Source organism: Pocillopora damicornis, chromosome 12 (genome assembly GCF_964200805.1).
Source record: "Pocillopora damicornis chromosome 12, jaPocDami1.2, whole genome shotgun sequence".
Classification (NCBI taxonomy): Eukaryota; Metazoa; Cnidaria; class Anthozoa; order Scleractinia; family Pocilloporidae; genus Pocillopora; species Pocillopora damicornis.
In genome coordinates, this window is record NC_142681.1 from 6,694,148 (window position 1) to 6,722,047 (window position 27,900).

The 27,900-nt window shown below is 39.1% G+C and overlaps 3 protein-coding genes across 3 annotated transcripts; all 3 read left to right on the forward strand.

The window, feature by feature from the left end:
- Window positions 1-8: 8 nt before the first annotated feature.
- On the forward strand, window positions 9-9,734 carry LOC113681270 (gametogenetin-binding protein 2-like). Its single transcript, XM_089190705.1, has 17 exons — window positions 9-287; window positions 395-469; window positions 917-1,026; window positions 2,334-2,410; window positions 2,682-2,748; window positions 3,420-3,470; window positions 3,674-3,721; window positions 4,360-4,408; window positions 4,962-5,023; window positions 5,273-5,353; window positions 5,872-5,994; window positions 6,555-6,600; window positions 6,806-6,934; window positions 7,355-7,755; window positions 8,135-8,339; window positions 8,652-8,762; window positions 9,213-9,734. The coding sequence occupies exons 1-17, from the start codon at window positions 198-200 to the stop codon at window positions 9,381-9,383; spliced, it is 1,896 nt and encodes a 631-aa protein (XP_089046831.1). The 5' UTR covers window positions 9-197; the 3' UTR covers window positions 9,384-9,734.
- A 3,204-nt stretch (window positions 9,735-12,938) lies between these two features.
- On the forward strand, window positions 12,939-15,684 carry LOC149036254 (E3 ubiquitin-protein ligase TRIM45-like). The gene has a single exon (XM_089190715.1). It carries the CDS (start codon window positions 13,152-13,154, stop codon window positions 15,339-15,341), a length of 2,190 nt encoding a protein of 729 aa, XP_089046841.1. The 5' UTR covers window positions 12,939-13,151; the 3' UTR covers window positions 15,342-15,684.
- A 2,189-nt stretch (window positions 15,685-17,873) lies between these two features.
- LOC113681272 (uncharacterized) lies at window positions 17,874-26,629 on the forward strand. The gene is made up of 10 exons (XM_089190731.1): window positions 17,874-18,099; window positions 20,639-20,700; window positions 21,191-21,271; window positions 21,762-21,884; window positions 22,593-22,638; window positions 22,843-22,971; window positions 23,404-23,785; window positions 23,934-24,151; window positions 24,638-24,748; window positions 26,101-26,629. The coding sequence occupies exons 1-10, from the start codon at window positions 18,019-18,021 to the stop codon at window positions 26,269-26,271; spliced, it is 1,404 nt and encodes a 467-aa protein (XP_089046857.1). The 5' UTR covers window positions 17,874-18,018; the 3' UTR covers window positions 26,272-26,629.
- The last annotated feature ends 1,271 nt before the right edge of the window (window positions 26,630-27,900 follow it).

Sequence of the window (27,900 nt, forward strand, 5' to 3'; positions counted from 1 at the left end):
AGGATCGTTGGTATACGCGGATTACAGAGTTAGGAATAGTAAGGAGTAGAGGAGTATTTACTTTCAAATTTTTCCTCAAAAACGGAAGTCTACGAGTTCCCCTGGAAAATTTATCACTTTAAGAGTGTTTTTCATCCCTTAAAACGTTTCTAAGAAGCCATTTTGGCGCGTTTTGAAGCTGCACATTCTCAAATATTATGGCGAAACTTGTAGCGGTGTGTAGAGACGAAACCGACTTCGCATTCGAGCGTCGACAAATCCCTCTGAATATTGAGGATGCCTTAACGGTAATTAAGAATTTGTGTCCATTGTGTTTTATCACCTTCGGTGGAGAATACAAATCTGTGAGCGTTTTGTGTCATCCGCCGTGTTGTTGTCTTCCTTGTTGTCCTAGATGGTGATGGAAATTCCTGAAACTGTGATTTCTACTCGAGAAGTCAACGAATACGAAGTACAGTCGTTTCAAAAGGTGAGTTTAATTTTTCTGTCTTTCTTCCCCCGCTTGTGTATTTTTAGACAGTTCTGAAGTCTCCCGAGAAGTCTTTTCTTGAGCTGAAATGGTTCTAATCGGTTGAGATGCTACTTTTATTATCAACGTCTCGGATTAACACTAGTAAATCAGTTGGCAGTTAAGGTGAAAATTATATAAACCAGACTGAATCGAGATTATTTCTAGAGATACAAATCAAGCATTAGCATTTAACCGCGCACCGACTTCGACAAATTGGTCAGTTTATGAAATTGTATTTAGTGATTGGCTAGTGTGAAACAAATTTCGTATCAACCACCGTGATTCTTGGTGGTAAGAACTCCAGTTGTCTTCGTTCTTGATATAAACACTGCATGTGATCGTGGTGGCTGATGTTACTTTGTCAGCAAATTCAGTTGTCCTGATTGAGTTTCTCCCTCTTTGCAGCGTTTTCAATGTCTTAGCGCCGATGATCTTGCGGTTGCGACGATGGTAAGACAGAAAGATGTTTTATCCTTCCTGTCCCACTCGGTGCCTTGTGTTGGTTGTCGGAGAAGGTATCGAATGTTTCTATTTTCATATTATTTCCTCATCACTGTTAAATTATTATTCACTATCGCAAACGAAATCTCAGTAACATTCATAATTGATTTTCTAATCAATGAAGTTTTTAATAGCTTCGTTTTGACTTGAAGTTGTTGTATCCCAATGTGGTGATGTGTGAAAAAGGTGACATTCTATTTAGTATAAATGTGTGATAGTAATATTGGAAGAGCAGTGGCAGTTCTCTTACTGATATTGTGTTTTTATACATCAATGTAAGTTGTCAAACTCTCAAATGATGCCTGAGAGGGTATGCCAATTTCATTCAGTTTTGTAGCCGGCTTTTTTCACGTCAGCTGGAGTGTTTTTCTTATCTCTTAACTATATGACTGTTCATCACCGGAAAATGTGTTACATAACAAATATTTTTGGCTTTTAATGTTGCCCAGCACTATCATTTGAACCAGAATGAACAAACACAAATTTTGAAATCACACTCAATTGAAAGCTTTTTGATTTTCAGTCACCAAAAGGCATCATGGGTATATTCTGCTGTTTTCTATTTAGATTCAGGAATTTTTCATTTATCATTCATCATTCAGATTTGTCCTCTGGCTTGAAGGATTTCAGGTTAATAATTGTTGCCTTAGGTTCCTGAGATGATCATGAGCTCATTTTGATTAATTTATCCATTTGTATTTTGTTATTTTCACACGCAATCAGTGAGGTTAAAGGAATTTTAAGTGACATTGTATCAAAGGTCAAAGTCAAGGCACAAACAAATAGAATTCTGCAGCAAGAATCAATAGTCAACCTCTATAAATGTGGCCAAAGTATTGATGGATTATGTAACAGCTTGTTGTCCAAGATTTCTCAATCAAACTAGCTATGAGCTCTGCAGTCATTGTATATACACTTTAAGCTGCTCGGGTATTCTAGCTTGGCATTTGATTTTGTTGTCATCTTTTGATGGCTTGTGTACTCTGTAAGCTTGTAGAATTTCATACCTTGCCACCCAATCAGAGGTTACTGAAGGAAATGTGATAGATGTTGATGATATTGCTTCCTAGCGCTAATTTCTCTGCAAATCTTGCATCAGGCCAGCCATAGGGAAAGCCCTGGAGAACTAGATTCTCAAACAACTACATTCTTATACAATAATCAGTGCTGACATCAGTTTCTCTAAATATCGTAGTGTTGTGTTGAACCAATTATTTTTTTGAGTAATTGCTTTTCTTTGAGGCTTATTGACTCTTGTTAGGCATCAAATGAAATATGATGCAATATTCGCCTAATTTTTCAACCAATAACCTTTACACAGTATTGAGCGATTGTACAATCAGTTAGTGGAATCGGGACAGCCTGCATTGGAACCTCTGATTATCACAAACAGTGGAGGTATGCATTTTACTTTTTTTTTTTTATGTAAGGGTAACAGACTGATAAATTAAGTAATTTGCAGATGTACAATTGATGAAAATTCAAATACTCCACTCAGCTACACCTAGAACAACTTGAATATTTTTAACTTACTTCTCATTCTGTAACTTCATGAATTGAAGGTCTCTAATCCTTGTAGCATTGAAGCTGTGTTCTTTTCATTGACTTAGATTTCTCTTCGTTGGTCTTTCGTTAGCGTCATGCTTTGTTCTCTTAATTAACATTGCAGTCTTGACAATGGATAGTTCATTCCTGAAAGACCCAAAACTTGTGTATGCACTATTTCATAGACATGGGTAAGTGCATCTGTGATTATGGTATGTGATGGCCAGTGTATCAGACTTCCAGTATGAGGGATGTTTGTGCCCAAATGGTTGCACTGTGAACATTATGTTTATTAAAAAAATCTAAAATTTTTGGTGCACACACAGTGTCAAAGTAAATTCTATATTTACTGGCACTTTGCACAAGCATTCCTTAGACAGAGTCTTGTTGTGGTTATAAAAACTAGTGCTTTATTTAAATTTTAAATTATTAATTAATAAGCCCTCACCATCAGTTATGTAGCTATTAAAGCAACTTAAATTGGACTACGGTTGTAAGTTGTTTCAAATTTCATGAGGAATGATCATAATTTCCAGTAGTGAAGTAGTTCATTTAGATTGTGTTGTTCTATTTTGACTTTACCATTATACTCTTTTAACTTTTTAGATGGTTAGGAGTGCTCACTGGGTTCGGTCTGTGCATCATGACCTCTAGCCAGAAATTTTTCTGTCTGGCCTGATCTAACTCAGCCAAAAAGCATTTTATTTTGCTACCATTGTTCTTTCTTTATGCTTTCTTTCCTCTTTTAACTCCCAGGCTACAGGGTGGTTTGGCTCTGTGTGCCCTTGTTCATATCATTGTGTGCTAGGTGCTCCTAGGGCAATACAGCTCATATGATAATATAATTATTATTTCTCTACAGATCCAGGTTAAGTGAGATGGTTGAATCTATTCCTAAGAGCAGGAGAAACAGGTTTTGTATATCTCCTTCTTTCATAACAGACAATAATGTTCCATGGATATTTTTTATTAGTCAGAATCAGATGTTTGACTGGTTATGTTGCCTTAACTGTTTAACAATGGATTGATTTATTGATTTGATCAATTGAATGTCAAGGTACATGTATATATTGGCTGCACACTTTGTAATTTGCCTCTGCATATCATGTCTTGTAGGAGGTGTCCTTTACATTCATTGGAAACACACAAATCAAGGCCATCAGGGTAAATATCAGCAAATGTTTTAAAATAATTGACTACATACACCAGATACAGGAGCAGTGTATCTCAGAGACTTTTTCTTACATTAGTTTAAAGGTAAATGTTTTGCCTTGGAATACAGAGTTTATAGCCCTTAATTAGAAGTGATAAAAAACAGTTGGCTGCTAGTTTGAGCAACATTTCACAGGTTATGATGATGATCATGCCCAACATGATAACTTTAAAAATGTGCATGTGTCTTTGAATGGGAAATATAGGGGCGTGGAACAGGGTTATCAAAGAAAAGAAGAGGTAACATGTGGCAGAAATAATCAGGAATACTTTTTCCTACTGAAATATTCCTTTGACTTCAAATGAAAGATTGCAGAACAGCCTTCTAATTCATCAAGAAAGCTTCCAAAGTTTGAGCCTAAAAACTCTGCATGACAAATAAAATCTATGTTTTTTATTAAGACAATTCCAGTAGGAGTGATAAGCAAGAGTAGAATTGGAAAAAAATTTTACGAATATGGAAACATGGTAACTTTTCTGCCATATCTATAAAGACTGTTTCTGAAAAATTCCGATGCATTATAATCATTGTTTAGAGAGATTATCAAATGTATTTTGTTGTTAATTCATTCATATCTTTATCTCTTCAGAAGCTGGATAGATGTGTGGGATTTACTGTCACAGGAATGTAGGGATGAGGTACTTGGCATTGCTTGTACATTTATAGCACATAATGGTGAAGAAACTTGCCCCAGTGTTTTGAAGGTTGGATATTTTATCCACTGAATAGATCTCTGTCTGGTGGATAGCTCAGTATGTTTCACTATCACTCATCTGTTTGATAGCCTCATATGCCCTCTATGCAACTGGTGCTTGTTCTGTAAGACCATGACTTGCAGCTATATTGAACTGTTGTAACTTAATTTCACTGTGACTTTGGATCACAATATCCTCTGTTGACCCATTGGACTTGCAACATAGTGGGATGCAACCAAAACATCCTACAATTAATCTTGAAAAGCGCGGCAAAATCAACTACCAGAAGCCAAGGTTTGACATTGTTTGAAATAGTAAAAGACATGAGTTACTAATGACACTTCACCCATTTTTTGAGAGACACCCTCATCTAATGTGCAGGAATGCTTGACTGTAAAACTGATATGATATCATTTACAATTTACCCAATGACCAAAAGATGAAAAAAGGCATTTAATTGTCACAGTGTACTAACAAATTCTTTTCCCTCAAACAGGTGGTGCTGATTGACTCCGATGCTCTGCTTGACACATTGGAAAATTACCTCAGAAAACATAGGTAAGTGTACTTAGATGATCTTTCTGACATTTGTAGATTTTTTCTACAGATCATGAGTTACTTTATCCACTGCCCTGAACCCTTTCACTCTCAAGATAAAAAGATCAATGCTCTGACCTGTACTTCATACATTTTTTTCTGCTTTCAACCAGGAGACACATGTGCACTGTTCAGACAAAAGCTGCTCACTTGAAGTTCATCATGATTACTTAGCTCAGTGTAACTTATTTGTTGTTGTTGTTGTTGTAGATTTTGTACTGAATGTAAATCAAAAGTTTTGAGGGCATACAGTATTCTGGCAGGAGATTTAGATGGACCAAGTGAAAAGGGGTAGGTATGAAGTTATGTAAAGACAACAATATACCTGGTGAGGGTGCTTAATTCCCTTAGCTGTGAGCTCAGTTTGATTTTAGACCTGTTGTGCCAGAAGTTTGGATGATTTTTTGGCCTTGCTAGAGGATTTTCTATAGGATTCTCAAGTTTCCTTTCATGAAAAACTAGCCTGTGATGCAGTTGTCTTAATAGGGGTCAACATTACAAGTTTGCAATCAGTTATTCCTCTGTCCATGTTTGGTATAGCACTAGAGTGGAAAGAAGGGGGGCCTCTCCTTTCTTTTGACTGTTGCTCACCCCCTTGGTACAATTTGTTTTCTCTCCCCAGCCTTTCCACTGCTGTAAAAATCAAAGACAGCAGCTTAATTTTCACCTAAAAAATACAGAGTACTCGCTTGCCAAAACTACACCTGCTCTGCAGGCTATTGAAAACCTGATAAGTAGATTGATATGTTCTGTGCTTTTTTAAAACATCTCATAGATTAACAAGCAATGTTTCTTTCTGACTCATCTAGTTACTGTGCTACTTTGTATGATGGTCTTAAAAGCTGTCCTCAAGACCGGCATGTCCATGTACTGTGTGATACAGACTACATTGCACATTTAATTGGACGGGCAGAACCAGAGCTGGCTGGAGGGTATGCAATACTTGTATCCTGTTGTAGCTCATGATAGGGCTTTTCAAAAGCATCATTATTTTTCATGTGGTTCTGGCCGCCTACTTTTTGCTTTTCATTTAACTTGGTTTTATACAAGAAATTAGGGTGATTAGTAGAAACGAAAAGCTTTTCACTCATGGGAGCTTTAAGGAGCTCTGTTGCTATAGATTGTTTCCTTTAGTGTGATACTGCTGTTGGGTGGAAGAGTGTAAGAGTGCTATCCCTTCCCCCTGTGTACAGGGGAAGAAGTGGTAGTTTATCATGATCAAAAGCTAGGGATGCTTAAAAATGCCTGTAAAGCATCAGTGGAGAAGCTCCGCCAACCCCTCTCTCTAGAGAGAACCTTGCTTTAAGCACTTCTTTTTTTTAGATTCGTTCCTGAATTTTTTCTTAACCCTTTACATCTTAACATCAGCATGTATATTCTCCATACTGTTAAAGGGTTAAGAGTGTGGCGTACCGCTAAAGTAGATTCCAAACATTTCGCTAACAGAGTACTGGCTTCGATTCATAAGCTTCTCTTTTATGTGTTGTGATAGGAGGAGAGAAAGGCATGCTAAGACACTGGACATTGCCCAGGAAGAGGTAGGAAAATTTTGGCTTTAAGTTTGTTAGAACTTCTATGAGGTGTCAATCGGTTGCTTTATGTTGGAGGATATTCTTTCCACTTACCAATATCGTTATATTCCCTAAAACTACTTTTTCCGCAACAAGGTTAACTGGTGGTTAGTATCGGTGAGGTTTCTTTCCGTACTAATTTAAACCATCTTATTTTCGGTCCATCTTGAAGGTGTTAACGTGTCTCGGTATTCACCTGTGGGAAAGACTTCATCGACTGTGGCAGAAACTGAGGGCTGAGGAGCAAACGTGGCAGATGCTGTTTTATCTGGGGGTGGAAGCTCTAAGGAAAAGTTTTGAGGCAAGATAAGAGGCGCTTTCATTTTATTTGTTGACTTTCTATTCATTATTTGCTGAGGAATAGTTGGATTGACCAGAGTTTGAATAGAACGATTGATTGAATAAACAAGAACCGAATTCCGTAGCTTTACGGAACGATCAACGGAAGCTCTAACTGTTAATCCAATCAAACCAAAATCACATGAAGGTATGCAAAAAAGAAAACAAACAAGCAAAAAACAGAAATGAACAAACGATCCACAATAGTTACGGAGTGAAATAAAGAACGAGGGAACAAACTACATGATCAAACGAAGAAAAACCAGGTTATTTTACCTGTTGATTATCTTTACAGAACTTGACCATAGTTCCAGCAACAAGTAATGTTGGTTGGCGATGTTTTGCGTTTCTTTTTACATGGGTGTCGTTTCGACTTTGTCAGGTAGCGGTTGAAGAAAAGCAAGGCATATCACGCCTGGAACAAGTCGTCGAAGAGATTTCTGAGGCGGAGAGAGCCAAGGAACTCAGAAGAGAGCAGAAGCGATTGAAAAAGAAAGCGAGACGCAAAGAGAAATGTAAATGTGGTACTCACTTAACTATCTCGACAGCGAACAATGAACTGCAAAAAGAGGAAACTGCGAAAAACGAGGAGGAATTGGAAGAGGAAGAGGTATGTACGAATGAGATCGTGGAAGAGACAAGGGATATGAATGGTCATGGCGATAGCTGTGAAGATGATGAAGACGACGGAGACAGTGGCGGTTCACCGTGCAGTTGTGAAGACTTGAGCAACTCTGAGCGAAGCAAGAGCAAAAAATCGGGTTTTAGGAATGGTGACTGCGGGTACGTATCTTTTCCAGGTTACCAGACCCAGTTGCTCAAAGGGTGGCAAACGCTATCTAAAGGATAAATCGCTATATAAAGGATAAATTGCTATCTAGCGGATAAGTGTGAAGTAAAGGTGCAGGGCTATCCAATGGACAGATATTTATTTAGTGGAAAGTGTTATCCAACCTTGAAACAACCGGGGCCAGATTGTTAGCATCGAAAACACTTTTGTGTAGCTTGTTACGGAGAAAGTTGATAAAGTACTTCAGAGTTAAACCGACGCTAAAATTGCTAGTTGCCTTTCCTGGTTGATCTTTTGCGCCTTAAAATAAGTATGTATGGCTATGTAAGGCTATTTTCCTTTCATTTATTGACTTGAAGTGATCTGTTGTAGGTACGTAGCAGAGTACAATAAATGGTCCAGGATGGTACACCAGAGTGGAGACATGTGTAATCATGGCGAAGATTCTTCGACGCTAGGAGGAGAGGAAGAGGATATATGTACAGATTGTTTGAGTGGGAGCCCAATTAGTGGTGGATCTCCACAGAGCAATAATGGAAAGGGAAGAAAGAAGAAGGGCAAAAACAAGGAGAAGAAGGTAAACATATAAGCCTCCTATCCACACCCCTTCACGATGCTTGATTAGTTATCTCTTTTCACTCCCATGAGCGACCAAGAGAGAATTTCTCCTAACAATATCAATAGAATCTCAATCAGACAAGTGATGAGAATAAAGAAAAGTATCATTTAGGGGATTATAAGTTGATCTAATATCAAATTCTCTAAACTAACATCGCAAGAACTGTATGGCAGACAGTTAGGAGAATTACTAATGAGATGTTGGGAGTTAAAGGGTTATTGTGCGGTAGTTTCAATCGTCATGCAATCTTGTCACTCTCTATCTCTTTAGCAAAATTCGCCGAGACATGATAAGCAAGAAAAGCTTGTAGAAATTATTGATGACGAAGAAAAACGGCTCCTGAAGCTAATGGGTTGGAAGGATGGAGGAACAGAGTCAATGGTGAGTTATTTTTAACTATACTTCCGTCACTCTACGGCGATTTAGGTTTTCCCTGGGATCCGATACCCTCAAGGGTAGAATATCCCCTGATCTCAAACTTCCTGTTGCGTCACGATTTGTGCTTCTTGAAAAAGAAAGCTTAAAGTTTAGATAGTCTTTTTTAATTTTTATGTACAGTCAGCTTAAATCTTCTCCATCCTTAGCTATCTTTACTTCCTCCTAGTTTGTCTTTAACTTATCTTCGTTTGTCTTTATTATCGTGTTATTATTTTGTATTCTCCGTCACGTTGTGCACCACTGAGCCAGTTGCGACTGGTCACGCGATCATAAATTAATGCGAGAGGTTACGTCACACAAATGTATATCAGGATCGTGAACAACAGGACGCTTTTCTCTAGATTGGTATACTATCGATTAAACTTTGTCGTCTTTGTTCATTTTACATCATAGGAGTGTTTTTCGTCGGAGGAAGATCTCTGTATATCCGAGCAGGAAATTCTACGGTTCAAAGCGAACCAATCGTCAGTGTCACAGCAGCGACGGAAGCTTCGAGAAAAACTTCGCCAACAATTTAACAATTTGACGCTTAAGGAGGGTCTTAACGTCGCTATTGTTCACTAGGCGTTGTTAAAAATGCACTCACAACAGGAGATGGGGAGATGGGCGATAGGAAATGGGCAGCGGATAGTGGGGATGGGTAGGAAAGTGACTGTACTAGAGAGACAACTTCCCTGCCCGATCCATGTTGGTAGAAAGTAGTCACGGGTTTCTGTAGTTACGGTGGAAAGATTGTGTATGTGTGTGTGTGATGTTGTTTATTGTATGCAAGTGAAGTCCGCAAGGTGTGCAGCGATGTAGCAATGTTAATAAGGTTCTCCTTTGTTTTAATTCTTTATTTTAATTTTACTCCCTGATTACACTGTAAATCAGGATGAGTTTATGTGAAAACGGAAATAAATCTCTTGAATCAGATACTGTCAGATATCCAGGCTGAATCTTTACTCGACTTATAAAGTCTTTGTTTTCAGTCGTTTTCACCAGAACTAAAGTTTATTCACTTGTCTTGGGAATTTCCCCCGCTATGGACTTCCGAGTGTCATTGTAGAAATACCAAATAGTAATTTGCGTTTGCGGCAAAACGAAAAATGAATTTCAAAGACTGTACCTTTTAATGGGAACTCCTCTTTTGCTTGTTCTTACCTGTCCTTTGAAACTTATTGCTATACTTTGCCCCTTGCTCTAACTCATGGTAGGGCGAAAGTGTCAGCCGAGATGTTTGATGGAATATTTCTTCCAGAACCTGGTGAACATCTCTTTAATTAAGGATTTTATGCCAGTGTAATGAACAATTTCAATTAAAAGTGAGGAATGTTAGAGATTTTAACACGACAATTTGAATTTTTGCTTATCTGCCCTTCGTCAATCTGCTTCTGTGTGTTAAACGGATAGGGCCTGATGCCCTAAAGTGGTAGATCTTGGCTCGGTTTTACTTTATACCCATACCTTTAGTAACAAGTAAAGTTCTTATCGAGGCCAAGAGTTTAATAACCAATCACCAAATCAAAATGAGTTATGAAGCAATCAACTGTCTCTAACCTCCTCATCTGACGTGTGTGGGTTGGTCACGGAGAGCTTCCTCGGGAAGGTGTCGACTTCACCCGAAGGAATGGGCAATTTCAACGGAAAAGTTACGTTTGAAAGGTATTGTTCCCCTTTAACTTCGTTCCTAGTGCGTTTTTTCTACGTTTACTCAGTAACCTGACTTTAAATGCACCTTATAAAATGGAGAGCCTTTCCTTTCTCTATAATGACTCAGTTCTAAAATTTGTCGAAAATGTGAGTTCGTAATCCAATTTAAAACCCTCGTACCTTAATCCTGAGCGTAAACGCACCAAACAAAAGAAAACAATCCTTTTCGGGACGGTAAACAAACGGGAGTGGAGAGAAGCGGGACCTTGTCTACGTGAGGCAGTACCCTCCCCGCCAGCGTGAAACGAATGCGAGGTTTCCCCTCTCCCTCCCTCCCTTCCGTTTCATCTGGGGGGAAGGGTAAGGCTACACGTAGGCCAAACGGGCCCGGAAGGTAGGTTTGAGGTGTGCGTGACCACAAGTGGATACCGTGTCTCCAGACAACCAATAGGAGTGACGAAAGATTAGGATCAGACTTTGGCTTGGGGTGGTCCACTGTGTAGTGGCGTACTCGATTTTCGGTTTTGTTTGTTACATGAGGCTGGCGTTTTTCAGTTCAGTTTAAGATAAGTCAAAACAAGGAAGTTCCGTCTATTTTTTATAGTGAAGATGGAAAGTTACCAGTCGACACTACCGAGATCTATAACTAACGTAACGGTGGGCGTGCTTCTCCGGCTCCATCTCGTGAAATTAACTTATTATCGAGATGATTGAGGGGAAAGTTTGCGACCAGCTTAGGTTAACGAGATCTGTAGAAGCTGGAAAAGTTTTACCGTTTTAGTTAGATTTTGAGTTGAATTTACCGCTCTAACTTAAAATCATTAAGGAAAAGAGTCGTGAATTAAGCACACACCAATTTTGCCTTGTAGAAGTTCGAAGATTAACCTGTTTACCTTGAGTCACCTTGTAAACTGATAAGTTTGAATCAACCGGATCGACTGCAACCTTATAGATCTGGGGTCTTTCAGGGAATAATTGTAAGGGCCTTTCCGCACTGGCGGAAAAGTTGTTTATCTAGTCAAATCTCTGTCATCAACATTTTACTAGCTCTGCATAAAATACTCTGTATAAGGACCCTTCCTTGAGGCGTATACAGTCAGTATACAGAATTGTATAAGGTAAATATAAGGATGTGTAAGGTCCGTATAATGATCAGTACACGTCAGGGTATGCTAAGAAAATACCTGTTGGTATGTCGTCACTTGATGAATAAATTGGAGTTGGAATCCTTTGGCAAACTATACTGGCTGGTCTTCTGAGCAGAAGAAGCAGGCGCTACCGGAATTTGACAGCTTTGAAATTTTTGCTGCGGATGCAACAGACGAAAAAAAATTGTCATGACCAAATTTCTCTTTTGATTTTGTTCAGACTTTCTTAGTTTTGTCCGGTACAGCAGAAAGGCCGTGAGGCAGCAAAATATTTAATTGACAACAGGAGGCAAAGATATCTTTCTTTTTTCGGAGGCATTTCGTGTCATTTTCCAATTTAATTGTATTGCCCTTAGGAGAAGTATTTTAATAAGTATAGAGCACGCACGTACTCTTAGTATTTCCATTAATGGTACAGCATTTCCAGGCCTTTGTTCCAACTTTACGGAATTTTTTCAAACAAGGTTCCAGTGCTAACCAAGAAACCTTGAACACTCCTGCCAAAATCATCGGGATCGTCAGAAAGTGAAAGAGATTATAAACGCCATCGAACATTTGACCTGCCTAGATTATATTGGTCTCATACTAATTCTAAATTGTTTTGTCCAGCGAGTTGTGGAAAATTAAGTAGAAGATAAATTAGATCTCAGGAGCCATGACCAGTTATCATTTATCGCTTAAGGGGTCGAATGATTTTACTTATTTATTTAATTTTTTGTGGGAGGGGATCACATGGTTTTCAGGGAGAACAGAAGGGAATCATTCATCGCAAGAGACTATACACGCTCTTAGCCATCGCTAACGGTGTATAAAGCAAGGACTATTGAAAATTAGAATATACACAGCCTAAGGGGAGGTATCCTAAGGGGAGGTATCAGGGAAATTTTATTGTGACACGACCAAAGTCCTTCAGAAGTTAGAGTACTTTTCTCTGGCGTATTCAAGAGATTTTCAGTTTCCTCCGTTCAAACTTAAAATGCTACCTTCAAAACAGGACATTTATTATTATTGATATATTTCATTGGAATCTATATTTTAATAGATCAAGGTAAATAAGTCCTTCTCATTTTGTCTTATATTTAAACTTAACGGAAATGAAAGAAAAATATAGTCTAACACAAATTTCTCTCCCTATAAACAAGTACGGGTAATTTTCATGGCCGGTTCAAATAAATGCATTCTACGCGCACTTTTTAGAAATACAGATCTGACCCGTTAAGAAATGGCAATTTTCTTTAGAATCACGCTCTTCTCAAACACGCTCTGTAAAAGTCAGCGATTGGTCGAGGCCATTCTCAAGGTCAGCCACTCTTCCGAAAACTGTCTATCATCTGATTAAAAACATGTCTGTCTTCAACTGCATAATAAGCCTTTGAATGTGTGAGGTCAAGGTAAATTTACACGATTCTCAGAAATCTTGCATATCGAATATGCCAAAGACAACTCTCGTGTAATTGGTCAATATTAATAGCATTTCTATCGTATGACTACCTTGTGATTTGTTTTACGCCTGTTTGATACATGAAGCGAAAGCCTTATCGAGCCTTTAATCATGGATATCAAAACGTTGCTCGCCAATCTTCATGAAGAAGTATCCTGCTCTGTGTGTATGGTCACATTTACTGAACCAAAACAGCTTCCATGTTTGCACAGCTTTTGCCTCCACTGTTTAGCAGGAATCCAAAGAACCAGCGGCCGCCATGATGTCATAACATGTCCTGAGTGTCGAAGGGAGAGTCAAGTCCCCGGAGGAAATCTTAAAGATCTGCCCACAAACTTTCGCATCAACAGCTTACTAGATGTGTTGGCCATAAGGGACTGCAGTTCTACTGGAGTCAAATGCGGAAACTGCGACAAACGAAGAGTAGAAAGTTTCTACTGTTTTCAGTGCTGCGCGTTCTGGTGTGACGAGTGTATCACTGGCCACAACATTATACGAGCAAATAAAGAACACCGAGTTCTTACACTGAACGATTTTGAAGATCAAGACATCGAGGATGTCTTAAAACGACCAGCATTTTGCCCACGACCGGGCCACGAAAAGAAAGAATTGGAATTCTTCTGTAAGAAATGTGAACAAGCCATTTGCAATTCTTGTGTTGCAACCACTCACGATGGACATGTTAAGATACTACTGGAAGAAGCGGCAAATGAAAAGAAATTGCAAATCCTGTCTGAGACTGAATCCAGAAAAGCAAAAGTGCAAAGAATGAGAAACAAAATATCTAAACTTGACGAAAGCTGTGATAAAATCCAAACCCAAGTCGCAAAAGTAAAAAGAAGCGCGCAACAGTTTGCCGAAAGCATGATTGCTGTCATCGAAGCCAAGAAACAGGAAATCTTTTCTGAAGCGGATCATGAGGCACAACCGTACCTGGAACGCTTGCGAATACAAAGGATCGAGATTGAAAACAAAGTAAAAATGGTCGAAACAGCTGTAGGAAAATCTGAAACACTCTTGAAAGGAGTTGATGATGAGAGAGAAGAAGTCGACTGCAACCTTGAATATTTAAGTGAACTTATTTTCCAGGAAAACGAAGCTTTGAAGACAAAAGCAATCCACGAGGGAATCGGCTCCTTTAGAGGGTTTCTCAGCAAGACCAGAGCGGATAAAGCAACTGCTGAAGGAGAAGGACTCACTGAGGCGATCGTTGGAATTCAAGCGAAATTTATCTTGACGACAAGAAATGCTGAAGGACGACAATGCCACGACGAGCGTAACCGAGTAACAGTGGAAATTAAAAATCAGCAAGGCCATGACTGTGCGACGGAAGTACGAGTCCAAGATATTAAAGATGGTAGCTATAAAGTCGGTTATTTTTCCAAAGAAACTGGAAGATGTAAGGCAGAAGTTAAACTAAACGAAGAACACGTTGCAGGCAGTCCATTTCCGGTTCGCGTGAAACCCAGACAATTCAGACCCGTGCTATCTTTTGGACAAAGAGGTTCGTCTGCTGAAATGTTACTCAAACCCTGGGGAGTGGCAGTGAATGAACGCGATGAAATTGTAGTGACTGAACATGGTAACCACAGGGTTCAGGTATTCAGTAGTGATGGAACTTACTTACGGTCGTTTGGTAGACAAGGTAATAAACAGGGAGAATTTAGTCGCCCACGCGGAATAACAATACATGAGACTAATAACATTATAGTCGTGGACAGAGATAACAACCGTGTTCAATTGTTCAGTGAGCAGGGTGAGTACCTGAGCCAGTTTGGTGGTAAGGGAAATCGTGATCACCAGCTGTCTAATCCTCTCGGTGTATCTGTAGATAATACAGGCAATATTCTTGTTGCTGATAGAGGTAACAAATCAATTAAGATCTTTTCTCCTGACGGCCATTATTTAAGTAAATTCGGGGGTAAGGGTTCTTTTATCCTTCCCTTTCACTGCATACAATATGACAAATATCTGATAGTGTCAGACTGCGATGAACATTGTATCAAAGTGTTTGATAGAAATGGTAATTTTTTATACAAATTTGGAAAGAAGGGGAAGAGGGACGGGGAGTTCAATACACCTTATTGTTTATCAGTTAACAAGGCAGGACACCTGATGGTTTGTGATGCATTTAATCACAGAGTACAAGTATTTGAGCTAAGTGGAAAATTTGTAACAAAATTTGGATCAGAAGGAGAGAAAAAAGGAAAATTTGATGTCCCTATCTCTACTGCAGTGCTCAGTGATGGTCGAATAGTTGTGTCTGACTTTTACAACCATCGCATTCAGATATTTGAATAGACATCACATCACTATGCTTTACCAGATTTCAGCTCATTTTTTCAAACTTTTAAACATGAAACTGCTTTCAACACGTGATTTACATTCTCTGTAAGAATCTTCTGAATGGTCAATGAAACTACAACACTATAGTTTCAATTAATACTACATCCAAGATAAATATCTTGTTACACCTATTTTATATGATATTGTTAATTAAGTAATTACAGAATTTACTACTATTGTCATAAAACAGATCATCTGCTCCACTGGTTTAACTCACAAAAAGGCTCCAAACTCAAAAATTGTAAATAATCAAACGGTAGAAATGTGCCATTAAAGTATTTGTGATTGCATTTGCAAACTTTGCTGTATAGTTATCACTTGGCAAAAACAAAAAGGAGTGTTTTTAAACTTTCCGACTGATTTCAGTCCAATATATCTGGGAAGGCCACAATTACACCTCATTTATTATGAAAGAAAGCTAAAATGAGAAAAACCTTAAAAATTTTTTAGGATTTGGGGTAGTTTCCGCTGTTCTGTCTTTTAGGATTTCGGGTAATTTTTCCGCCGTTTCGTCCTTAAGGACTTAGGGTAATTTTCCGCCGTTCGGTGTTTAGGATTTTGCGAAGTTCTCCGCCATTCCACCATTCCATCATTCCACCGTTCCGGTGTTCTAGAGGATTTGGACCCCCGGTCCAAATCCGTCAGCGGATATGAACCCCCCTCCGCAGATTTGGAACCCCCCAACAGAACTGACTGAAAACATCATTCTTAACGTTCTCGTAGAAATGGATAATACTTTACGTTTCAGTGCGTACTAAAGTATGTTTTTAATTCAAAATATGCGTATCGCCGATGCATACGAACTGGCAGCTAGAAATGACCCATCGGATTTTTCTTTTGACCAAGGGAAAATGTGCAAGCATTTTGTTCAATGTTCGGAGAAAGGTCGTTTTTGAACCTTTTCCGCGATAGTCGAACACCGCTAGATTCAGTAAGAGACAAACTTATGACACTAATTTATTTTGTTATTGTTCATTGCCCAAGTGTTGAGATGACATGGTACACTGCAAGTTTGTTATTTCAGATCCCTCGACAGTTAATAATCGTTAAAATTAGAAAATAGGATTGAGTTCGATGAAATAGTCTCCACTTTGTTAAGACGTAGACATGTTGATTTGCATCTGAAAATAAGCTGAGAGTTCCAATAGTTCAGAATAGAAACATTTTTTCTGATAATAGGCTTTACGAACGACTTCTAGGAGTTGTTACTTCCTTCTTGTTCAGAAACTGTTTAATGTTATTTAATTAGAAAATCGGACTGAGTTATTTTTGTGACTGGACGCAACAGTCTCCACTGTTATTATGACGTTTCGTATCAATGTTGATTCGCATCAGAAGAAGCAAAGATTTATTGTTACAATTTCAATTGTTCGAATGCAGAAGTTTGTTCGCATCTAATTATTGCGTATACTGTACGAGTCGCTCTAATAAATGCGGCAGGATTGGAGCGAAATGGCTGTTTTTCTTTACCTTTATTGAGGAATGTTGTGTTGTAATTGAAAAGAACATCGACAAAAAGCTTGCAAATAGAATTAGTCATCAAATATGATAAAATCGATGCTTAAAAGAAAAGGTTTGGTAGGGGGATCCAAATCTGCGAAGAGGGGTCCAAATCCGCTGTGACACCGGCTTTAAGGGTGCCCTTTCCGGTGAGATGTCTAAAAAGCACCTCGTGGAAGGTAGCGACCGATCAAATAACGTATTTGCTTCAATCTCATCTGCAATTTCCACATAAATCGGAAATGTCTCGTAATTGCGGAAGTTCTGGGTGAATTTCAGGGAACGCGGTTCGATCAGCTTTAGACACCAGTTGTTTGTTTGCTTGCTTGATATGGAGGGCGCTCTCTAGGTTTTTTCTCACAAGGGCAGTCTTGTTCACGATGAGATGTCCACATAATGGGTTGTTTGAAGTTGAAATAATTTTTTGTCGAACTGAGTTTTCTCGGACTTGATAAAGTATTCTTTTCCTTACCGAGAGGACCCATTTGGGATAAATTTCTTCAAAACCCTGGTCGATATCATTTTGAATTGAACGGAAAGCTCATTTTTGAATAAGCTTTTGTCAGACTGTCTTACTTGAAAGTCCTTTGTCATGAAGTCGACAGACTGTTCTCAAGAAGGAGATATGATCATCCATAAGCTGAGACAAAAAACAAAATGACCTTTAGGAATACTGAGAAAATGACTAGCTGGTAAACGCCATGACGTCATGACACCGAAGGACAACATGCGACAACAAGAACAGCCGTGCACGTGAATACGTTTCTCGGCCAAAACAAAGCGGATCAATTAACTGCTGAAGGAAAAGGACGCACTGAAGCGATTGTTGGAACTCAAGCGAACTTTGTTTTCACATAAAGAAATGCTGAAGGACAATGCCACGATAAGCGTGACCGAATAACAGTGAAAATTAAAAATCGGCAAGGGCCATGACTGTGCGACGGAAGTGAGAGTTCAGGATAATAAAGATGGCACCTACAAGATCAGCTATTTCCCCAAAGATAGCGAAAGATAAGAGGCAGTAGTCAAAGTGAGCGAAGAACAAGCTCGAGGGAGTCCCTCTCCGGCTCCAGTTAAACCCAGACAGTTCTCTCCTTTGTTATCTTTTGGCCAGCGAGGTTCGTCTGCTTGAATGTTAAATAAACCCTGGGGAGTGGCAGTGAATGAACGCGATGAAATTGCAGTGACTGATACTGGTAACCACAGGGTTCAGGTATTCAGTAGTGATGGAACTAATACTTAACATCTTTTGATAGAGACGGTGATAAACAGGGAAAACTCACTTGTCCCAGAGGAGTAGCATTTGATAAGAATAATAACCTTATGGTGGTTAGATACTCTTAACAGCCTTGTTTAATTGTTCAGCGAGCAGGGTGAGTACCTGAGCCAGTTTGGTGGTAAAGGAAATCTTGATCACCAGCTGGATTATCCTCATGGTTTATCTGTAGATACAATAGGCAATATTATTGTTGCTGAGAAGTATAACAAATCAATTAAGATCTTTTCTCCTGATGGTCATTACTTAAATTATGTAAATTCGGGGATGAGGGTTCTTTTCCACCCGTTCCACTCTCACTACGTGCAATATGACAAATATGTGATAGTGTCAGATGCAAACGAACATTGCATCAAAGTGTTTGCTGGAAATGGTAATTTTCTACACAAATTTGGAAATAAAGGGGAGGGGAATGGGGAGTTCAATAACCCTCGTCGTTTGTCAGTTAACAAGGCAGGACACCTGATGGTTTGTGAGACTTCAAACCACAGAGTTCTGGTATTTGAGCTGAGTGGAAAATTTGTGACAAAATTTGGATCAAAAGGAGATAAGGAAGGGGAATTTAATACAGTTATCTCTACTGCAGTGCTTATAGTGACGGTCGCATACCAGTAGTTGTTTCTGACTATTTGACCCATTGCATTCACATATTTGAGTAGACATAACATCACCTTGCCCAAACATATTTGAATCTAATTCATCAAATCTTTCATACATGTAACTGCTATCGCCTAGTGTTTTATATGGTCCGCAAGAATCTTCTCACTGGTTATCAAAACTTCAACAAAATCTACAACATTGCAAATTTCAGAGAATCTCCATTAACGTAAGTGTAGTTTTTAAGTTCATCTTTATTACAATCTTAGTTTGATCAATCACGGAACATATTTCAATATTTTTCTTTGAGATCAAGTTTGTAATGACGTAAAACTACAAATTAAAGATGCTGCAGCTATACATTCTTAGTATAATCATGTTTAGAAATGAAACAACATTTCACTCAAATGTACTCAAATGTTATAGGAGGGCCACAAGTGTATCATTATTGTAACTGTTTCGTGCCACTCTTGATAAATAAAGTTGGGATGACTGAGGTAGGAACTTACTACTGAGTTTAATGAGTGTTGTAGGTTCTGTGACTCTGTTTTATTCTTACCAGCCACTGTAATGGACAGTTTGGAAGGCTGAAGTAGTGCTTCACACTTGCTAGAAACATCTAATTGAAAATTCTTACAGTGCAGCACTAAAATTTCATAATGCATCATGCCCCTTAACTTCAAAAAGTGATTAATAGCTTGTTTAGTTAAAGTTTGAATGTGTACTTTCAAGTGCTAAGTTGTGAGACGGCATGAACTTTGAGACAGAATAACAGAAGAAACCCATGCTCTTTTCCTTTTTAACCCTTTACACCTTAGCATCAGTATGCGTATTCTCCACACTGTTCTTTATACATTTCCTAAGGCACTAACAAGGAGAATTTGTTTGCTGATCTAAGGGTTCTTTTCATGGTGATCATTCACTTTATTCTCATGACCTTAATGTGTGATTAAGGGCTGATATTGTAGGGAGAAATAAGAAGCTGGTCAGTCTTAGGGTTTAAAGGGTTAAGTGGATCTGTCATTCTTATTTTCATCAAGTGCCCTAAACAATCACCAGCTGAGTTCTCCTATTGATTGATGGTGAATGAAGGACTGTGGAATTTGCAGTGATGCTCAGTTGTTATTTATCAAATCCAACACTGAAATGACAGTGATCTAAATCTTACAGAGTGTGTTTTTTGTTTTGTTTAGGCTCCTGTGGGCAGAGTTACATGATTGATTAAGTTGTTGTGGTTATGCTGTTCAATGAACCTTTGTGCAAAGTCATAGACGCTTGGCATCCTTGTCAGAGTAAAAATTTACCTATGTTTTAAGTTTTGACAATCTATTCTTTTACGTCTCCTCTCTAATAAGTAACTGGAATTTTTCTTTTTAATTCCACACTTCAATTGGGTGGATAGCTCAGTATGTTTTGCTATCACTGATCTGCTAGATAGGGATTTATTAATTTTGTAGAATAGCCTCATACAGTGTATGCCCTCTCTGCAACTGGGGCCTGTTCTGTAACACCATGACACTTAGCTCTATTGAAATGTTGTAACTTAATTTCACTGTGACTTTGGATCACAATGTCCTCCATTGACCCATAGGACTTGCAACGAAGTGGGATACAACCAAATCATCCTACAATTAATCTTAAAAAGCGTGGCCAAATCAGCTACTAGAAGCCGAGGTTTGACTTTTTTTAAAATAGTAATAGAGATCAGTTACTAATGACACTTCTCTCTTGTTTTGAGAGACACTCTCACCTTAAATGCACAGGAATGCTTGACTATAAAACTGATATGATATCATTTGCAATTTTCCCACTGATTAAAAGATGATAAAAAGGCATTTAATTGTCACAATGTACTTACAAATTCTTTTCCCTCAAACAGGTGGTGCTGATTGACTCCAATGCTCTGCTTGACACATTGGAAAATTACCTCAGAAAACATAGGTAAATGTACATATATTAGATGATCTCTGTAACATCTGTTGATTTTTTCTACTGAGTTTCTTAATGTCTAAGTGCCCTGAACCCTTTCACTCCCAAGATGAAAAGATCAATTCTCTGCTCTGTACTTCAAACATTTATAACAAGTTTGGCTTTGATAATTTTTTGTCAATTAAAACAATATACCCAAGTTTATGTCCTCCTTTCTTTCTCATCACCCTTTTATTTGAATTTGTGTTAATATTGTAAGGAGAAATTTCTTTTTGGTCACACTAGGGAGTACATGTACATGTGCATGTTTTTTTTACCATGTAACTCCTATAACTGACATATTTTATGTGTTTAGTATGGTAATGCTGTTCCACTCTCAACCAGGAGACACATGTGCAGTGTTCCGATGAAAGCTGTTCACTTGAAGTTCATCATGATTACTTAGCTCAGTGTAACTTATTTGTTGTTGTTGTTGTTGTTGTTGTTGTTGTTGTTGTTGTAGATTTTGTACTGAATGTAAATCGAGAGTTTTGAGGGCATACAGTATTCTGGTAGGAGATTTGGATGGGCCGAGTGAAAAGGGGTAGGTATGAAGTTATGTAAAGGCAACAATATACCTGTGAGAGTGCTTAATTTCCTTAGACCTGTTGTGTTAGAAGTTTGGATGGTTTTTTGGCCTTGCTAGGGGATTTTCTCCAGGATTCTCAGGTTTCCTTTCTTGACAAACCAGCCTGTGGTGCAGGTGTCTTAATAGGGGTCAACATTACAAGTTTGCAATCAGTTATTCCTCTGTCCATGTTTGGTATAGCACTAGAGGGGACAGAACGGAGGCCTCTCCTTTCTTTTGACTGTTGCTCACCCCCTTGGTACAATTTGTTTTCTCTCCCCAGCCTTTCCACTGCTGTAAAAGTCAAAGACAGCAGCTTAATTTTCACCAAGAAAATACAGAGTACTCAGTTGCCAAAACTACACCTGCAGGCTATTGAAAACCTCATAAGCAAATTGATATGTTCTGTGCTTTTTTGAAACATCTCATAGATTAACAAGCAATTTTTCTTTCCTGACTTATCTAGTTACTGTGCTACTTTGTATGATGGTCTTAAAAGCTGTCCTCAAGACCGTCATGTCCATGTACTGTGTGATACAGACTACATTGCACATTTAATTGGACAGGCAGAACCAGAGCTGGCTGGAGGGTATGCAATACTTGTATCCTGTTGTAGCTCATGATAGGGCTTTTCAAAAGCATCATTATTTTTCATGTGGTTCTGGTCGCCTACTTTTTGCTTTTCATTTAACTTGGTTTTATACAAGAAATGAGGGTGATTAGTAGAGATGGAAAGCTTTTCATCCACGGGAGCTTTAAGGAGCTCTGTCGCTATAGGTTGTTTCCTGTAGTGTGATATTTCTGTTGGGTGGAAGAGTGTAAGGGTGCTATCCCTTCCCCCCGTGTGCTGGGGAAGAAGTGGTAATTTATCATGATTAAAAGCTAGGGGTGCTTAAAAAATGCCTGTAAGGCATCAGTGGAGAAGCTCGGCCAACCCCTCTCTATAGAGAGAACCTTGCTTAAAGCACTACTTCTTTTAGATTCGTTCCTAAATTTTTTCTTAACCCTTTACATCAGCATGTATATTCTCCATACTGTTCTTCAGATATTTCCTACGGCTCTGACAAGGAGATTTAATTTAAAACTCAAGGGCTTTTCAAGTTAATGAGCATTTCCTCGATTTTTCTTGAGCTTAATGTTTGGTTTAGAAGTGATATCTTAGTGAGAAATTGGATCCTAGTCACCCTCAGAGGTTAAAGGGTTAAGAGTGTGGCGTACCGCTAAAGTAGATTCAAAACACTTTGTAAACAGAGTACTGGCTTCGATTCATAAGCTTGTCTTGTATGTGTTGTGATAGGAGGAGAGAAAGGTATGCTAAGACACTGGACATTGCCCAGGAAGAGGTAGGAAAATGTTCGCTTTAAGTTTGTTAGAACTTCTCTGTGGTTTCAATCGGTTGCTTTATGTTGGAGGATGTTCTTTCCACTTACCAATATCGTTATATTCCCTAAAACTACTTTTCCACAACAAGGTCAGCTGGTGGGAAGTATCGGTGAGGCTTCTTTCCGTACTAATTTAAAGCATTTTTTTTTCGGTCCATCTTGAAGGTGTTAACGTGTCTCGGTATTCACCTGTGGGAAAGACTTCATCGACTGTGGCAGAAACTGAGGGCTGAGGAGCAAACGTGGCAGATGCTGTTTTATCTGGGGGTGGAAGCTCTAAGGAAAAGTTTTGAGGCAAGATAAGAGGCGCTTTCATTTTATTTGTTGACTTTCTATTCATTATTTGCTTGGGAATGGTTGGATTGACCAGAGTTTGAATAGAACGATTGATTGAATAAACAAAAACCGAATTCCTTAGCTTCACGGAACGATCAACGGAAGCTCTAACTGTTAACCCAATCAAACCAAAATCACACGAAGGTATGCAAAAAAGAAAACAAACAAACAAAAAACAGAAATGAACAAACGAAGGAACAAACGATCCACAGTAGTTACGGAGTGAAATAAAGAACGAGGGAACAAACTACACGATCAAACGAAGAAAAACCAGGTTATTTTACCTGTTGATTATCTTTAGGAAACTTGACCATAGGTCCAGCAACAAGTAATGTTGGTTGGCGATGTTTTGCGTTTCTTTTTACATGGGTGTCGTTTCGACTTTGTCAGGTAGCGGTTGAAGAAAAGCAAGGCATATCACGCCTGGAACAAGTCGTCGAAGAGATTTCTGAGGCGGAGAGAGCCAAGAAACTCAGAAGAGAGCAGAAGCGATTGAAAAAGAAAGCGAGACGCAAAGAGAAATGTAAATGTGGTACTCACTTAACTATCTCGACAGCGAACAATGAACTGCAAACAGAGGAAACTGCGAAAAACGAGGAGGAATTGGAAGAGGAAGAGGTATGTGTGAATGAGATCGTGGAAGAGACAAGGGAAATGAATGGACATGGCGATAGCTGTGAAGATGATGAAGATGACGGAGACAGTGGCGGTTCACCGTGCAGTTGTGAAGACTTGAGCAACTCTGAGCGAAGCAAGAGCAAAAAATACGGGAGCTTCTCATTTTCTTTGTTCTCATGACCTTAATGCTTGATTCATGGATGATGCTGATAAATTAGAGTCTAGACGCAGTATTGGTTTAAGGGTTGACAAGCATTTGTGCTGTAATCCCAGCTATTTTCCTTTCATTTATTGACTTAAAGTGATCTGTTGTAGGTACGTAGCAGAGTACAATAAATGGTCCAGGATGGTACACCAGAGTGGAGACATGTGTAATCATGGCGAAGATTCTTCGACGCTAGGAGGAGAGGAAGAGGATATATGTACAGATTGTTTGAGTGGGAGCCCAATTAGTGTTGGATCTCCACAGAGCAATAATGGAAAGGGAAGAAAGAAGAAGGGCAAAAACAAGGAGAAGAAGGTAAACATATAAGCCTCCTATCCACACCCCTTGACGATGCTTGATTAGTTATCTCTTTTCACTCCCATGAGCGACCAAGAGAGAATTTCTCCTAACAATATCAATACAATCTCCATCAGACAAGTGATGAGAATAAAGAAAAATATCATTTAGGGGATTATAAGCTGATCCAATATCAAATTCTCCAAACTAACATCACAAGAACTGTATGGCAGACAGTTAGGAGAATTACTAATGAGATGTTGGGAGTTAAAGGGTTATTGTGCGGTAGTTTCAATCGTCATGCAATCTTGTCACTCTAACCAAGGCGGTCACGCTTTTTTGCCGTGTGAAGCTTGCGTGACTAAAGGAAAGATGCCAAATGTAATTTTGCAAATCGTTACTTTGTCCTTCCTCGCCGTTAAGTCAATGAAAGTATTCACTCATTCATTTATTCATTCATTCATTCATTCTAGTCTTCAATATTGTTTTTATCTATCTCTTTAGCAAAATTTGCTGAGACATGAAAAGCAAGAAAAGCTTGTAGAAAATATTGATGACGAAGAAAAACGGCTCCTGAAGCTAATGGGTTGGAAGGATGGAGGAACAGAGTCAATGGTGAGTTATTTTTAACTATACTTCCGTCGCTCTCTGGCGATTTAGGTTTTCTCTGGGATCCGATAGCCTCAAGGGTAGAATATCCCCTGATCTCAAACTTCCTGTTGCGTCACGATTTGTGCCTCTTGAAAAAGAAAGCTTTAGTTTAGATAGTCTTTCTTAATTTTTATGTACAATCTGTTGTAGTTGTAGTTTGTTTATTAATACCAATTGCAGCCACGAGGCTGGATTACAGGTACAGCGCAACACCCTAATTAACAATACTGTGTGCATAACGAAACGTTACAAAATCTTTAAACCTTTTAGTATTAACAATAACCTTGTGTTGAAGCTGGTGCCTTAGATTGTATTTTCATTCATTATTAACCAACAACCCCTCACATATGGGAAGCAGTGGGTTGCCAGATTTAACGCTTTTCACGAAATTGACGCACGACTCAGCCCTACGAACTTCCAACGGCGCAAGGCCGGACTGACACAGCGCTTCCTGGTACGATACTCCAGGCAAAATAATTGACAATGCACGCTTTTGCATTCTTTCTGGAGCGCAGCATAGAACTGCGGGCAGATCTGAAAATACAGGCGACGCGTGTTCTACAACAGAACGAATGACTGCGCAATATATGTATAATCTGCTTAAGTCTTCTCCATTCTTAGCCATCTTTACTTCCTCCTAGTTTGTCTTGAACTTATCTTCGTTTGTCTTTATTATCGTGTTAGTATTTTGTATTCTCCGTCACGTTGTGCACCACTGAGCCAGTTGCGACTGGTCACGCGATCATCAATTAATGCGAGAGGTTACGTCACACAAATGTATATTGGGATCGTGAACAACAGGACGCTTTTCTCTAGATTGGTATACTATCGATTAACCTTTGTCGTCGGAGGAACAGAGTCAATGGTGAGTTATTTTTAACTATACTTCCGTCGTTCTATGGCGATTTAGGTTTTCCCTGGGATCCGATAACCTCAAGGGTAGAATATCCCCTGACCTCAAACTTCCTGTTGCGTCACGATTTGTGCTTCTTGAAAAAGTGAGCTTAAGTTTATATAGTCTTTCTTAATTTTTATGTACAGTCAGCTTAAATCTTCTCCATCCTTAGCTATCTTTGCTTCCTCCTAGTTTATCTTTAACTTATCTTCGTTTGTCTTTATTATCGTGTTAGTATTTTGTATTCTTCGTCACGTTGTGCACCACTGAGCCAGTTGCGACTGGTCACGCGATCATAAATTAATAAATTATCGGTTAGGTCACACAAATGTATATTGGGATCGTGACCAACAGGATGCCTTTCTCTCGATTGGTATACTATCAATTAACCTTTGTCGTCTTTCTTCATTTTACATCGTAGGAGTGTTTTTCGTCGGAGGAAGATCTCTGTATATCCGAGCAGGAAATTCTACGGTTCAAAGCGAACCAATCGTCAGTGTCACAGCAGCGACGGAAGCTTCGAGAGAAACTTCGCCAACAATTTAACAATTTGACGCTCAAGGAGGGTCTTAACGTCGCTATTGTTCATTAGGCCTTGTTAAAAATGCACTCACAACAGGAGATGGGGAAATGGGCGATAGGAAATGGGCAGCAGATAGTGGGGATGGGTAGGAAAGTGACTGTACTAGAGAGACAACTTCCCTGCCCCATCCATGTTGGTAGAAAGTAGTCACGGGTTTCTGTAGTTACGGTGGAAAGATTGTGTGTGTGTGTGTGTGTGTGTGTGATGTTGTTTATTGTATGCAAGTGGAGTCCGCAAGGTGTGCAGCGATGTAGCAATGTTAATAAGGTTCTCCTTTGTTTTAAATTTTTATTTTAATTTTACTCCCTGATTACACTGTAAATCAAGATGAGTTTATGTGAAAACGGAAATAAATCTCTTGAATCAGTTGCCGTCAGATATTAAACATCCAGGCTGGAATCTTTACTCGACTTATAAAGTCTTTGTTTTTAGTCGTTTTCACCAGAACCAAAGTTTATTCACTTGTCTTGGGAATTTCCCCCGTTATGGACTTCCGAGTGTCATTGTAGAAATACCAAATAGTAATTTGTGTTTGAGGGTAAACGAAAATGAATTTCAAAGACTAACTTTTCATGGGGACTCCTCTTTTGCTTGCTCTTACCTGTTCTTTGAAACTTATTGCTATACTTAAAAATGCCCCTTGCTCGAACTCATGGTAAGGCGAAAGTGTCTGCCGAGATGTTTGATGGAATATTTCTTCCATAACGTGGTGAACATCACTCTAATTAAGGATTTTATGCTAGTGAAATGAAAAATTTCAATTAAAAGTGAGGAATGTTAGAGATTTTAACAAGACAATTTGAATTTTTGCTTATCTGCCCTTCGTCAATCTGCTTCTATGTGTTAAACGGATAGGGCTTGATGCCCGAAAGTGGTAGATCTTGGCTCGGTTTTACTTTATACCCATACCTTTAGTAACAAGTAAAGTTCTTATCGAGGCCAAGAGTTTAATAACTAATCACCAAATCAAAATGAGTTATGAAGCAATCAACTGTCTCTAACCTCCTCATCTGACGTGTGTGGGTTGGTCACGGAGAGCTTCCTCGGGAAGGTGTCGACTTCACCCGAAGGAATGGGCAATTTCAACGGAAAAGTTACGTTTGAAAGGTATTGTTCCCCTTTAACTTCGTTCCTAGTGCGTTTCTTGTGCGTTTACTCAGTAACCTGACTTTAAAATGCACCTTATAAAATGGAGAGCCTTTCCTTTCTCTATAATGGCTCAGTTCTAAAATTTGTCGAAGATGTGAGTTCGTAATCCAATTTAAAACCCTCGTACCTTAATCCTGAGCGTAAACGCACCAAACAAAAGAAAACAATCCTTTTCGGGACGGTAAACAAACGGGAGTGGAGAGAAGCGGGACCTTGTCTACGTGAGGCAGTACCCTCGCCGCCAGCGTGAAACGAATGCGAGGTTTCCCCTCTCCCTCCCTCCCTCCCGTTTCATCTGGGGGGAAGGGTAAGGCTACACGTAGGCCAAACGGGCCCGGAAGGTGGGTTTGAGGTGTGCGTGACCACAACCGGATACCGTGTCTCCAGACAACCAATAAGAGTGACGAAAGATTAGGATCAGACTTTGGCTTGGAGTGGTCCACTGTGTAGTGGCGTACTCGATTTTCGGTTTTGTTTGTTACAAAGAGG